The sequence below is a fragment of the Cornus florida genome, unplaced genomic scaffold (genome assembly GCF_030987335.1).
Source record: "Cornus florida cultivar Cherokee Brave unplaced genomic scaffold, ASM3098733v1 CherokeeBrave_3.0.0_Hap2_Chr08, whole genome shotgun sequence".
NCBI classification, from domain to species: domain Eukaryota; kingdom Viridiplantae; phylum Streptophyta; class Magnoliopsida; order Cornales; family Cornaceae; genus Cornus; species Cornus florida.
In genome coordinates this window covers 38,081,957-38,095,314 of record NW_026775578.1, presented here as the reverse complement: position 1 = coordinate 38,095,314, position 13,358 = coordinate 38,081,957, and the positions used below count along the sequence as shown (strand labels likewise).

Sequence of the window (13,358 nt, the reverse complement as noted above, 5' to 3'; positions counted from 1 at the left end):
AATTTGTCGTATTATCGTACCCTTATTATATCGTATTGTATTATGTATCCGTGTTTCCTCCCAAATAAATTAAATAAACATTATAATAAACCAAATAGGATTATAAACCAAACTTTAACTTCTTCTTTTTCCTAATTTTTTCACACTAATTTTAAAAGCTGGTATATAAGAATATAAATATTATTTTAATCACACAATTATCCTGTATCCGTATTCGTATCCGTAAGACCAAGATCAGGCTCACGGGCCGGTCCTCTCTGGATCCATGGCCAACACGTCGAATAGTTTCCACGGTGGATATTTCCTAAACCAGAACTAAGTTATTTCCTAAACGAGGTGGAGATTTACTTTCTCTGCGCATATGTTATGTGTCGAATCCTTTCCCAGATGGAGATTTGTTTACTAAACCAGGCGAATCAAATAGGGTTTTGTAAAGGTAGATAGGGTTTTGTAATCTTCTTCTTTCCTCCGTTCGAAATGAAGATCGTTCGTAGAGACCTGGTTCGTGATGGGCCTGGCAGTGTCAAGGTGAGATTTTTGTGGATTTTATTTTATTTTGTTATTATTATTATTATTATTATTTTGAAAAAAGGGAAAAAAAGTCTTGATTTTGTGCTTTGGGTTGGGATTGAATTTTGATTTTCGTGTTTTTGAATTGGTGGATGCAGATGATTCCACAAGAATCCGATGATTTATGGGTGGCTTATAACTTGATAGCTGTAGGTGACACAGTCCTAGCTGTTACAGTCAGGTGTGTTGTCTTTTTATATCTCCCTTTATCTATTTCTGTATATTTGAAGGTGAATTGTGTATTGCTATCCACAACATATATAGTGAAAGGCACAATTTTGCATCAAAATTGTTTATGGGTTATGCTGATACAGTTTGAAATTTAAAGAGTAGTTTGGTTGTGGAGGGATTCAGGGAAAAGGAGATAATTGGGTAAACTAAATTCCAGAAATTTAATACCTTGGGACCCAAGAAAGCAAATAGCTTCTCATTATTGAAAATTATTTTCAAACAAAAAGTGGCATTAATTGGAACTATTAGAATTCAGAAATCTAGCTAAAAATAGATTAATCAATTTAACTTGATAAATGGCTTTATACATATTTCACAGAGTGACACAGACTCAAACAAATTAAAATGATAATCTTAACAGACCCGAAAAATGACGTGGACAGTGAAATCCATTACTTTCAGTATGGTCTCCGAACTTTCAGTTGTGATATGAACAAGAACGTAATCTCATTCAAAATTATATCAAGTGAAAATGGGTAATTGTCCGCAATATGGGTGATCATCCTGGTATTGACAGTGTACATCAGATCATGATTAGATAGTAGCTGTTTTGACATGCCTTATTAGAAATATTCAAATAAGCATTAGATACCTTCAAATGTAACATCGTTATGTGGAACTGAATGTATATGCTGCTGTTTCATATGAGATTTTCAAGGTGCATAAAAAAAGTTATATTTTGAACTGCTTCCCTTTTGATGAGATTCATACTTTATTTTCTTTTTCTTTTCTCTCTTAAAAAATAAATTTATCCATTCTTATGGTTAGAAACGTGGATGAGATCTTGATTGTGAACCAAAAAATTGGAAGATTCTTTCTAAATCTCCACATGGAAAAAATAGTTTAATTGTTGGGCAGGTAGTAAAATTCCATGCATGTTTTGTACAAGCGGATATCACAATCATTGGTTCACTTTTTACAGGAAAGTTTTAAGAGAAGCAGCTTCTGGAGGAAGAGATGCGGAACGCGTGAAGCTGAAACTGGAAATAAATGTGGAGGTAAGACAAGGTTAAAAGCTTTAGCAGTTTTTTTCATATAATCTTTTTCTAGCTTATTGTCTGAGAGAATGAGGTACAATTCCACATTGGCAGCTTATTTTTGTTTTGATTGGTACTGAAAAATTATGTTAGAATTGTTTATAGACCAAGTACTTAATAATTTACGAAGTCAATTAATCTTTATTTGTACACAAAAATTGATCTGTCAAAATATAGAAAGAAAAAAAAAAAAAATTCTTCTTTCCAAAATCAGATAGGAAAATACAATCAGGAAAGCTTTGTTAAGTAATGGATTTAAGGAATTATGTAACAGATTTTTCTTATCATAAAAAGTAGTGTGTGGGTGGGTGGTATGAAATGACAGAAAAGAAGAAAGAAGAAAAAGGGCATGGCAGAGGAGAAAATGGAGAGTTTTTAAAGTTGGAGTTAACAAACTGGTAGTTGCTAAGAAGCACGAACATGGATACGACACGACACCGACACGGCGACATGGCAAATCCAAAAAAATTAGGACACGGACACGGCGAATAGTATATATATATAATGTAGTACTTTAAAAATTACCGAGTGTTACTATTTTTTATCAACCTCATAATGAAAAAAAAACACAAATCATAACTCATAACTAATAAACTATAAAAGAACAATGTTGCAGAGTTATAAAACCAAATAAAAAAACAAGACATTAGAATAATAACTAGTATCATTTAATCATCATTGCAACTTTACTCCAAATACAAAAGCATAGACAAAAAAGGACTATTAACATTCATGACTGTTTAACATTCAGGACTTTACTGTTAGCACTTAACATTCACAAAAACCTAAAGGCTAGTCCCCAAAAAAGATACAAAAACCAAGTCAGTGTACTATAATCTATTCCCATCCATCATTTGACCTAGGACTTTTACCACTTACAATACCAAAAGGGTAGTACAAAACAAAAAAAAGAACATATCAGCATTCAAAAAAAAAAAAAAAAAATTTCCAGAAGTGTCCGTGCCGTGTCTGTGTCCGTGTCCGTGTTCGCAAAGTGTCCGTGCCGTGTCCGAGCTGTGTCCGAAAATAAAATAAAAAAATTCCAGACATGTTTTTTGGCGTGTTCGACACGTGTCGGACACGGATTCTTCGCCCATTTTGGAGTGTCCGTGCTTCCTAGGGTAGTTGGGGGCTAGTGTTTTGTAAAATAAGTGTGGTGTGTAGATTGCATCGAGGGTTTGTTCTTTAGGAGCTTAGAGCTTAAAAGTTATTTGAAATGAAAACCGATTTAGTGTAGTGCATGGCATAATTTGATATGCGGTGCTTTAATAATAAATTTAAAGAATAGGGTACAGTAACAGAAAATAGAAAAAGTTTCAGAAAGGAGGGCCCAGAAAGGCTAGAATTCTGGGCTTAGTACTGGGCTTGATTGAAGGGGCTGGGCTTGATTCTGGACAGAATTTTTTGGAACGGCTGGCTGGGACTAGGTGTTTTCTTCCTTTTCTTTTTCCTTACTCTTGACTCTATCTCAAAATCTTGAATTGTCAAGTGTCTTCTAAGGGCGCAAGAAATTCTAAACAGGTTTGCATTTCTTTTATTCATGGCCACACGTGAGATCTGATTTATCCTTCTTCACTTATGTGGTTAGTCGATAATGATTTTTTGATAGCTTATTTCTCTCACAGCTAGTTAGTTGGTTGATGCATATAATTCTTAGTGCTTACTTTTAAGAGCTCTGCCTGTTTTACTTCTATGATGTGTCCTAATTTATGAATTTTTAGTCTGTGGATTATGACAAAGAAGGGGCTGTTTTGCGCATACGTGGAAAGAACATCCTGGAAAACGAACATGTTAAGGTAGGTATAATTTTCCAAATCAATAGAAGTATAGCTGAATAGCTTTTTGATTCTTACATGAATTTATCATCTTATTGCAGATAGGGGCATTTCACACTCTAGAAATTGATCTTCATCGACCTTTTGTGCTAAGAAAGGTACGCTTTCCTGAAAAGAAAAAGGAAAAAGAAGATCTGTAATCGCTAATATTTTGTCCTTTCTATATCCACTTCATTGTCTTAAGTGATATGTTTAAAACATCCATGATACAGTACATCTCCTGTTAATTTGGATTTTGATATTGTTAATATTTTGTTGGAATTGATGCTTTATGTTATTTTTGCGTGGTATTCGTTGAAAGGAATGCCTTGTAAGTTAGCTTTATGCTTGGTATTGTTTTTACTACATAGTAATATTTTGTTTTTTCGATTGCACTTCATATCTAGTAATGAGGCACGTTGCAACAGTTATGCTGTGGTCTTTTTTAACCAACAAAGTTTGTGCTTGACTGAAAATATGCAGTTTCATATTTTCATTTCATTCAAAGATATTTGTAAAACTTCACATTTCCAGTTAAATAGGATTTACATTGTGTTGTTAGCTCTATGTAGTTATGTTAGCTCATTGTTTGCTTGCCCTTTCATTGGTTGAAAGTTGTTACCCAGAGATGTACATGATATATTGGCTCTTTAGGTGACATTATGGATGCACATTGTTTTGAGGGAAAATAGTAATGTAGTAAGGTTTGTTCTACCATTTATTTTCCCCTTTGGGGGCCTTTCCTTTTCATGCAGGGTTGGGGGGATGAGTCTGTTGGTTTGGGTTGTGGGAGAGTTGGGAAGTGGTGTGCAAGAATGCTCATATGGTCATAAGGGCACAAATACCAATGCTTACTGTGTAATCCGAGTCATTAGAATCAAAGATTGACTTTTTCAAGAGATTCTGAATTTCAGTTAGTCATATTATGTCATCCCTTACTTCAGTCAAGCTTTTACTCGGAGGAATATATCACTGTAATGTTGTTTGATTGAAGGAGGTGATTCCATCTTATTACTTCCTTGAGTTCACCTTATCATTAAATGTCTTAGACTACTGTAATGCAAGTCTCATGGGATGCCTCCTTTGATATTACCTATGTAATTTTTTGTTCAACAGAGATCTTCACTACTTAACAGTTGCACCTCATTGCTCTTCGTCTTATTCGTAGTTTGTTGGATTGTGATTTCATTTCATTTTCTAAGGCTGGAATTTTTATTTTTTATTTTTATTTTTTATTTTTTTATTTTTTATTATAGTGATAATGACTTCAAAATTATGTTGCCAATTGAAATTCAATTTTATCACCATTTGTCATTAAATGGAGCAATTTTCCTCATGACTTATGAAATGCATATCTTTTTGCTGACATGAGTTGCTGTCAAATTTTCTAGGAAATTTGGGACTCACTTGCGTTAGATGTACTCCGTCAAGCTTCAGGTATGCCATTTTGGTTCTGTAAATTTATTCCGGTTCCATTACTGGGAGTATACAAAACTGTTATCATCATTTAAATGTATTAGAATCAGATATCAGTTTTGCTGTGAATGGCCCCAATTTATTCATCTGGTGAAAATTGAAGTTGGTTACTATTCGAAAAAAAGAATTTGAAGTTGGTTATTTTAGAAATGTCTTTGGTGGACTCAGCCTGTTGACATGACCTAGTGTTTGGTTCAATCGTGTTTAAAATGGCAGAAACTCTATCTGATCTGAATGTCCTTAATCATAATGGTTTAGGATTAGTAGTTGAAATGGTGGTTGAAATTATAAGGTGTTGCATATCTAGTATGCAGTATGCTTGATTGGAGATTTTGATAGAACATTTTCCCTCAATATGCTTTTGACATCTTTAGACATTAACAAAGAAAAAACAATAATAGTAGTAATAAAAGAAGCATTTTTGGTTTGTTAAATTCAAAGAATTTTTCTTTTAAATGTTATAGCATAATTTTCTACTCAAATGTTTCGTGGAACTAAGAGAGAATGTACTTTTTCTATTTAGTCAACTTATTTTTTTGCACTTCAGAGCTTGGAAGCTTCCTGAGTATATGATGATATATTTGTAGAATGATACCATTGGTGTGGTGTATATAATAAGGGTAAGAGTTGAGGAAAAAAACCTTAAAAATGAGAGCTTCAAAATTTACAATACAGATATTCCTCTGAATTGTCAATGAAAGCCACGGTGGTAAAGCTGTCATCTATATGCGGTGGTTTAACTCAAATATATCAAGGAAGTCATTAACTAAACTAGGAAAAGGTGTAGGAGACAATAATGCTACACTGGACATAAAACAAGAGATAATAGCAAATCAAGGACGTTACCATGCACTAAGCTTTTATTATTAGAATTTTAAAAATAGTCATACCAGCTGAAGTGAAAGACAAAAGTAAGATGGGCAGACCCCCTAGAAGCCCCCCCCAAGGAATTTCCCAGAAATTGTATGTGGGGGGAGGACTCCATGTGTTTGGCAGTGGACTGTGGGGTGCTCTTAGAGGCTGTAGACCACCATTGTCAACAAAAACCCAGGCAACAAAGTGGACTGTGGGGTGCTCTCTTCTGTTTTTCAACTTGCGCCTCGCTTCAGCCAGGCCCGGCCTCATCTTGTGACTTTTGCCTCGGGCTCCAGGAGAACTGGGTGCCTTAGTGCGCCTTGAGCCTTTAACAACTATGGGCTGGCATTGCTTAGCTGAGGTCTATTGTAAGCATTGGTTAGTTTATCTTGGCGGGGTCATACCTAGGCGACTGACTGCCTAGGAAACGCCTTTACTACGTTGATGCTAAATTGATCATTATTTTTTTATTTTGTATTAAAAAGGTTATGGATTTAACTCTCATCATCATCAATTTGACTCTTTCCTACTTTCAGATCCTTCTGCAAGTGCTGATCTAGTGGTGGTTTTAATGCAAGAAGGATTGGGACAGATCTTCCTAATTGGTAAAAGGTAGCATAATTCTTTCATGAATGTGATTCATTATTGAATTACCTTATGATATGCTTTAAGGTATTTGTGTAACTGAGGTGTGATGACTGTCTGTTTATATATCTACAATGTTCATTGATCATGCACTTCCCTTAATGTGCTATCTTGTACTGTGTTATAACAGTTGCTACACAATTAAAAAAAAAAACATTTGCACCATTGTTGTGTAGAAACACACATTCTGTATATGTGACAGAATACCATCATAGAATTTTGAGGGCACATTAAGCATTTATTTAGGACAATGACATTGTATTTTTGAGTTAATTTGTTTAACAATTATAATATAGTTAATATTTTATAGAATAAATATTGTATTTTCATTAAGAAGCTTCTTGTTTCCAAGGGGAAATCTACATTTCATGTCTGTTCAACGAATACGATATCATGTGTTGAATGTGCATTTATGGCTTATCATGTTAAACTCATGTTCCACCTGTTTGAATTCCCCAGAATCAGATAGATCCTTTATATAATCAAGTATCAGGCAAAATGTAGACAATATTATCCAATGATGCTAATTCTCCCAAATATCTCTAATATATATGTCTGCATGTGTGTGTGTGTGTATATATATATATATATTAAAGTTAGTTATTTATTGGTTCCTCTATCTTGCTTTGTCTTTCTATCTTACGTTACTTCTTATAACTATTTAAATTTTAAAAATTTAAAAAATCAAATAGGCTTGTGCCTTACCCCTTAGGTTTTAAATTTGTTACCTTGCACTTTACCCCCAGAAACTATGGCTGCAGTTATGCATGGGAGACAATCAGTCTCTCATTACTGCCAGACTTACGAGATTTTAAAAATCAGGAAGCTTCTATTGATTTGGATTGGATCAATAAAAGTGTTGTTGAACTAAAAGAATGTCTACCATTTTCCAATTTAGGTGTAATCTGTACGTCCTTTTAGTTCTAAATTGACATGGTCATAAGTTCTCCATGGTATCTTTACCTCGTTCTAGAGTTTGGACAGCAAAAACCTTGTTTGGTTGGAGATTATATTTTGTGTTTGTGTAACAGAATCTCAAGAAACACTTCTCTGATTGAAAGAGAGGTAAACATGCACTATAAATGTTTTTTATTAAGTAACATTCAAGCATTTTCCACGTCATTCTCAGGCTTTTCTCAGAGTAGATATTAAATGGAACTTTGTAAAAGAGAAGCGATTACTAGAATCATCACCTCTTCAGGACAATAAGAAGTGCAGCCATCAATTCCTTTAGCAGTAGGTTCATTTCGAATTTTGAAAATCTGATTTAGTCATTCTACTAGATTCGAAATGAATATGCTTCTGTAAACAGAATGTTATGCAGTTGATTCTCTTCACAAATTATGAATGCATTCTAGTGAACTTTGTTCATTATTGGATTGAACTATTTTGTATCACAGACTCAGAAATTCATTTAGGTGCAAGGACCTACTTCAAATATCCAGTGAATTGCTACACAAAGCTCCCTGAATTTGTCTAAAACAGTGATACTTGTGTAGTTTCCATGTTACCCCTAATGGATTGTTTAAAATAGCATATACTGGTATAACTATAGTAGTCTTTTTTAGTATTCCTCATTCTTCATGTACAAATTTATTCTCTTTGGCAATGTCAATTACTGCTAAGACTGTATTGTTATCGGTCATATATATATATGTGTGTGTCTGTGTGTGTGTTTTATTGAAGGGAAAAAATACTGTAACAGTGACTGACTTGTTATGCTTGTATAAATTGGAGTGCATTGATTGAAAATTGAGGGTGTATGAATGGCCTTTAGCAGGGTCTAAAATCGAACATCAAATATTCTATCATATTATGAAAACTTAGAACTAAATGCCAGACTTGCCAGTCAATATGAAGCTGAATGTTCAACTCTAGTTTGTGATGAAGAAACTGTTCATGACAAGTTTTTTTCTACCAGTATATGTTCAATTTTATTTATTAACATTTTGTCTCAAGTTTGTGGAAGTTTACCTTTTTACTGTTGTGGCTGATATGTCAACAGTGTGACAACTACTCGTTCACGGATAGAAGTGCCAATTCCTCGCAAGCATGGACCTTCTATTGCTGGTTATGATAAAGTAAGTTCCCTAGGCTTGCCAAATTTAAATTGCTATATAGTGTGGACAGTGAATGTTGTCTCTCTAAGCATGTAAAAGTTTTTGTCTTCATCAATCATATTTTTCTTTACAGGCTTTGAGCAAGTTCTTCGAGAATGTTTTACAGGTGAGCTCATCCCGAGTTTTAATTTCTTTGCTTATTGTATGACTTATTTGATTGATTTTCTATCTATCAAATTTCACTTCTATTTCTGAATGCAATGCTTAACATGTTTATTTATCTGTTCTAGGCTTTCCTGAAATATGTTGACTTCAAGGTTGTCCGCTGTGCTGTGATTGCAAGTCCAGGGTTCACTAAGGTCTGTATAAATCTATTTTATCAATTTTTTATTTTATTTATTTATATGAAATTAGCTCTGTTTAATCCTGAACTTAGTGGTCTAGGTATTGTCGTATTAATACTTTTGACATGTCAACTTTAGGATCAAATGGGCATTTGCTTAACATTTAGAAAATCGGACTTTTATTAGAGAATGATATATTGGATTTGAAAGTTATTTTGTATATGTTTCAGGATCAATTTCATCGTCACTTATTGTTGGAGGCGGAAAGGAGACAACTGAGACCTATTATTGAGAATAAATCACGCATAATTCTAGTGCATACAACCTCTGGATACAAGTATGAAAGCTCTCTCTCTCTCTCTCTCTCTCTCAGCTTTTTTCTTTTTTCCTTTTGTGTGTGTGCTCAAAAGACTAAGTTGTATGATGAACATTATTTTTAGAATGCAATTATGGGTAGTTAAAAAATATTGGAGGTTATTGAATCTTTATGGCACATAAAAGGCATTTATTGATTCTTTGATGTAGTAATACATGAGTGTGTGTGCACACATGCTTAAGTCATCTCTATGTGGTTGTCTATATGGATCTTCTTTTATCAATAAACTCAATGTAATGCCTACTTGTAAAGTCGTAGTCAGCTTTGTCTCTTCTGACATTTTAGATCTGCCTATTTTTGCTTTATCATTGTCCTTGGCACACTTTTAACTACATAACAAGTCACTCCATGTAGCTGCGGTATCAATCTTCATTTTACATGCATAACTGTTATTGGCATTCTTGGGGATATGCATTTGCAGACACTTACGTTTGCAGTTTGTACGCATCAAGCATCCCATTAATACACTAGAAGCTCTGGAGGTCCGAAGCTTGCAAAGATTTTGATGTATTCTATTTGGGGTGTGGGGTATCTCAAGAAATCACGAAACACCTCCCAAAAAAACTCAGCATACTTTTTTAAGAAGGTGGTTATGGCTTCTTTCATCGAATGCTGGGGCAAGGCTTTGTTAAGTAGAGTCGAGTTGGCTTTTTTCCTTAATTGTTGATTTCGATTTAAAGTTAAGAGTATAATTTTTTTTTTTACTGTCCTTTATGTTAATATTTCTGCTATACTTTCTTCCTTTTTTTAGAATTTTCATTGACTTGGTTTTGTATTCATTTTTTATTTTTGCCTAACATGTAACTGCTTTGCATAGGTCATAGTTTTTGGCAGTTATTGATATTTATTTGTTTTTCAAAGTATTTATGTACAAGTGTATTAAAATTATCTAAACATAAAAAATTTGGTATACAGGCATAGTTTGAGAGAGGTGTTGGATGCCCCAAATGTAATGAATATGATTAAAGATACAAAAGCAGCACAGGAGGTAATACAGCATATCAATTTGGTTTAGGTTCTTTTTAAATTATTCATTTGGTTTGTTAGGATATTTTGTTGTCCTCTCTCTTCTTAGACCTTGTCATTTGTCCAAACATGTTTGTCATTATTTTCTCTCTTCATGTTGTTGTTTTACCTGGCAGTAACAGCTTTTTCTTATTTTCAATTTATTTAGGTCCAAGTTCTAAAGGATTTCTTCAGCATGCTTTCAAATGTAAGATTCTTCCCTGCATATCTATATTTCTTTGTTATTTATATTTGTTTGGGACCTTGATATCAATTGAGAATCCTTGGACAACAATCCTTTTCTGTAGATAATAATCAAGTTCATATTTTATAATTATTTAATAATTCACGAGATCAAACCATGATACTAGGTTACTATCAGATGATGTCACGGTATCTTGCAACAGATATATGGTTAAACATCAGCTCTTAGAGTTTCTTATGTCTAGCTTGACATTATTCTTGTATTGATCAAGAACAGGGTAATTCTTTGATGAGATTTTGTTCGTGAGGGACCAACAGATTATATTTCAGCTGGGATATTGTTTGCATTGGTGTCATGTTATAATTAAATTGCTGCATTTTCACTTTAAAAGAGTTTTAAGTAGTTGTATATATGTTGCCATTACATAATGTTGGCCCTGTTAGTTGAGAGTGTTGGGAAGGACACTGTACAGTTCAACTTTTGGCACTATTTGCACAAAATTGCTGTCTTCCTACTCAAAACTGTTTTCTTGGGTTTAACACTTAACAGTGCGAACTGTTACCGCCAAGCAATGACCAATGTAAAAAAAAATATATATATATATAGATATAAGATAATATGTATATGTCCTTGTGTGCAATTTTTCTTTTATTTTAGTTCGTAGTTGAGACTTTTATGGGTCATGTAGGATCCTGATCGTGCATGCTATGGACCAAAGCATGTTGAGGTTGCCCATGAACGAATGGCAGTCCAGACACTTCTCATCACTGACGAACTCTTCAGGTTAGTAACTTCAGCCGTTATACTTCTAAACGTTGGCTTCATTGCTGTTTCCTTCACATTACACAGGGTAGGACCAGCTCAATACAGTTTTGAGGCTTAGGGCAAAATTGCTAAATGAGCCCTTTTGAATGTTAAATATGTGAGAGAATTTAAAAATTAGAAGTCCTCAAAAGGTGAGATTGTTGAGAGACAAGGAGGTAATGAAAAGAACAAAATTGTAGGGTAAATCAACTTGTATTGACCAATAGCAGAGTAGTATTATGTATGTGGTAATTGATAAAATAAAAAGGAAATGTCATTAATACATTAAAAGAACTATATAAATAATGTAATAGGGCCCACTTTTAAGGGGCTCTTTTTCCCATTGGAACCTTAGACGGCCACCTTAATTGCCTTGGGGTTGAACCGCCCCTACTAAAGGGAGGTTGAGGGTCCAAGTTTTAGTCGAACGTCTGTGTGCGAGTATATGTAACTATAAATTGCAAAAGGTACAGCAGTCGTACTATTTGGACTTGGATACATTGCATTTTCACGTGGATTTCTGTTACTTTAAAGAAGTCAAACTCATTTTGGCTCACAGGCTCTAAATGCATCTAGGTAGTGCAACTCATATTTCACTTTCTGTAGTACTATACTATATATTTATTATTATTATTTTTTTTTTGCAATCTATCAACTGCATGGTTATTGTGGAATTAGTCTCTCTCTCTCTCTCTCACACACACACACACAGACACGCACGGAGAGACACTTATGCATGCATCATTGTTTGATGAAGCTCCTGCAGAAGTGTCTTTTGTTTTTGTTAATCCCTCTTTAAGATCGTAAATATATTCTCCTTCTGGAATCCTATGAGATTTCGTTAAGACTTCTTAATGTCATCTGACTTCCAGGAGTGCTGATATAGCAGCAAGGCAAAAATATGTTAAGTTGGTCAATTCAGTCAAAGCTTCAGGGGGCACCACTCACATATTTTCATCTATGCACGTGTCAGGAGAGCGTAAGTGCATTTATTTTCTTCATTATCACTGTATTTTCTTCTGTGTTAGTTGATGTTCCGTGCTCTAGAGCCCTCTTGATCATACTCTGGTTAATATCATTTCCTCACTAAAATCATTGTCATATGGGAGAACAGAACTTGCGCAGCTGACCGGGATTGCAGCAATCCTTCGTTTCCCCCTGCCAGACCTGGAAGACATTGAGATGTGACGGAAGATTTTTGGGTTATTGAGCTAATTATTATTTAATTGGCTTCTTGTTGTTGTATCTTAGTTTATCTTCCATTTTATTTATAATGATATGCATGAGAGTGTAGGATCAACTTCTGCGCAGTGGAAAAACATTTATTTGTAATGTAACTAATAATATGTTTAATAGCAATGCATCATTTTTCTTTTCTTTCTTTTTTTATCACTCTTTTCCCATTTCACTTGAAAGGTATTTGATTGTGGCCTGGATGCGCTTGTACGCCACCATAGCTGTGTGTTCAATTAATGAGCTGCTTCTTGTAAATTTGCAATATGACTTGTCTCAGTGAAAATTCTTTCTATTTCTATATTCTTTTTAATTGTATATGGAGTTTGGTTATACATGCAGATAATGGACTGGAAATATTTTTAGTGTGGAGAAAGCAAGTTCATCGTTTACTTTCTGAGATGTTAGATGTTATTTTTCTTATTTTCTGTATAGTCATTCACTTTCTATTGGATCCGAGCACCATTTTTTTTTTTTGTTTCCCCGGCAAATTTAGTAAAATTAAAAGGAAGGAATAATTACAGAAAATCGAGAGGCAAGGCCACATTTGTGGCCCAATCAAAACAAATCTGCACGCAGGAACAAAACTAACTTCCATCATAGCCTCGGGTGGGAACAATCAACGAAGATGTATCATACTACAGGGATAATGGGTGGTAGTGGCAATGGTTGTGGTGATGGTGGTGGAGGGTTAGTCGGTTGG

The 13,358-nt window shown here is 34.3% G+C and overlaps 1 protein-coding gene across 1 annotated transcript; it reads left to right on the top strand.

The window, feature by feature from the left end:
- The first annotated feature begins 240 nt into the window (after positions 1 to 240).
- On the top strand, positions 241 to 12,799 carry LOC132271349 (protein PELOTA 1). Its single transcript, XM_059772699.1, has 16 exons — positions 241 to 528; positions 669 to 751; positions 1,724 to 1,799; positions 3,560 to 3,634; positions 3,715 to 3,771; positions 5,044 to 5,089; positions 6,520 to 6,595; positions 8,634 to 8,709; positions 8,822 to 8,854; positions 8,979 to 9,047; positions 9,263 to 9,369; positions 10,324 to 10,396; positions 10,583 to 10,621; positions 11,307 to 11,401; positions 12,295 to 12,401; positions 12,537 to 12,799. The coding sequence occupies exons 1-16, from the start codon at positions 478 to 480 to the stop codon at positions 12,608 to 12,610; spliced, it is 1,137 nt and encodes a 378-aa protein (XP_059628682.1). The 5' UTR covers positions 241 to 477; the 3' UTR covers positions 12,611 to 12,799.
- The last annotated feature ends 559 nt before the right edge of the window (positions 12,800 to 13,358 follow it).

What these genes read in the sequence shown, in the direction of transcription:
- LOC132271349 (XM_059772699.1), top strand. Translation starts at nt 478, where the DNA reads ATGAAGATCGTTCGTAGAGACCTGGTTCGTGATGGGCCTGGCAGTGTC. An exon ending in ATGGGCCTGGCAGTGTCAAG is followed by an intron (nt 529 to 668) that starts GTGAGATTTTTG and finishes TGGTGGATGCAG; the next exon opens with ATGATTCCACAAGAATCCGA. An exon ending in GTCCTAGCTGTTACAGTCAG is followed by an intron (nt 752 to 1,723) that starts GTGTGTTGTCTT and finishes CACTTTTTACAG; the next exon opens with GAAAGTTTTAAGAGAAGCAG.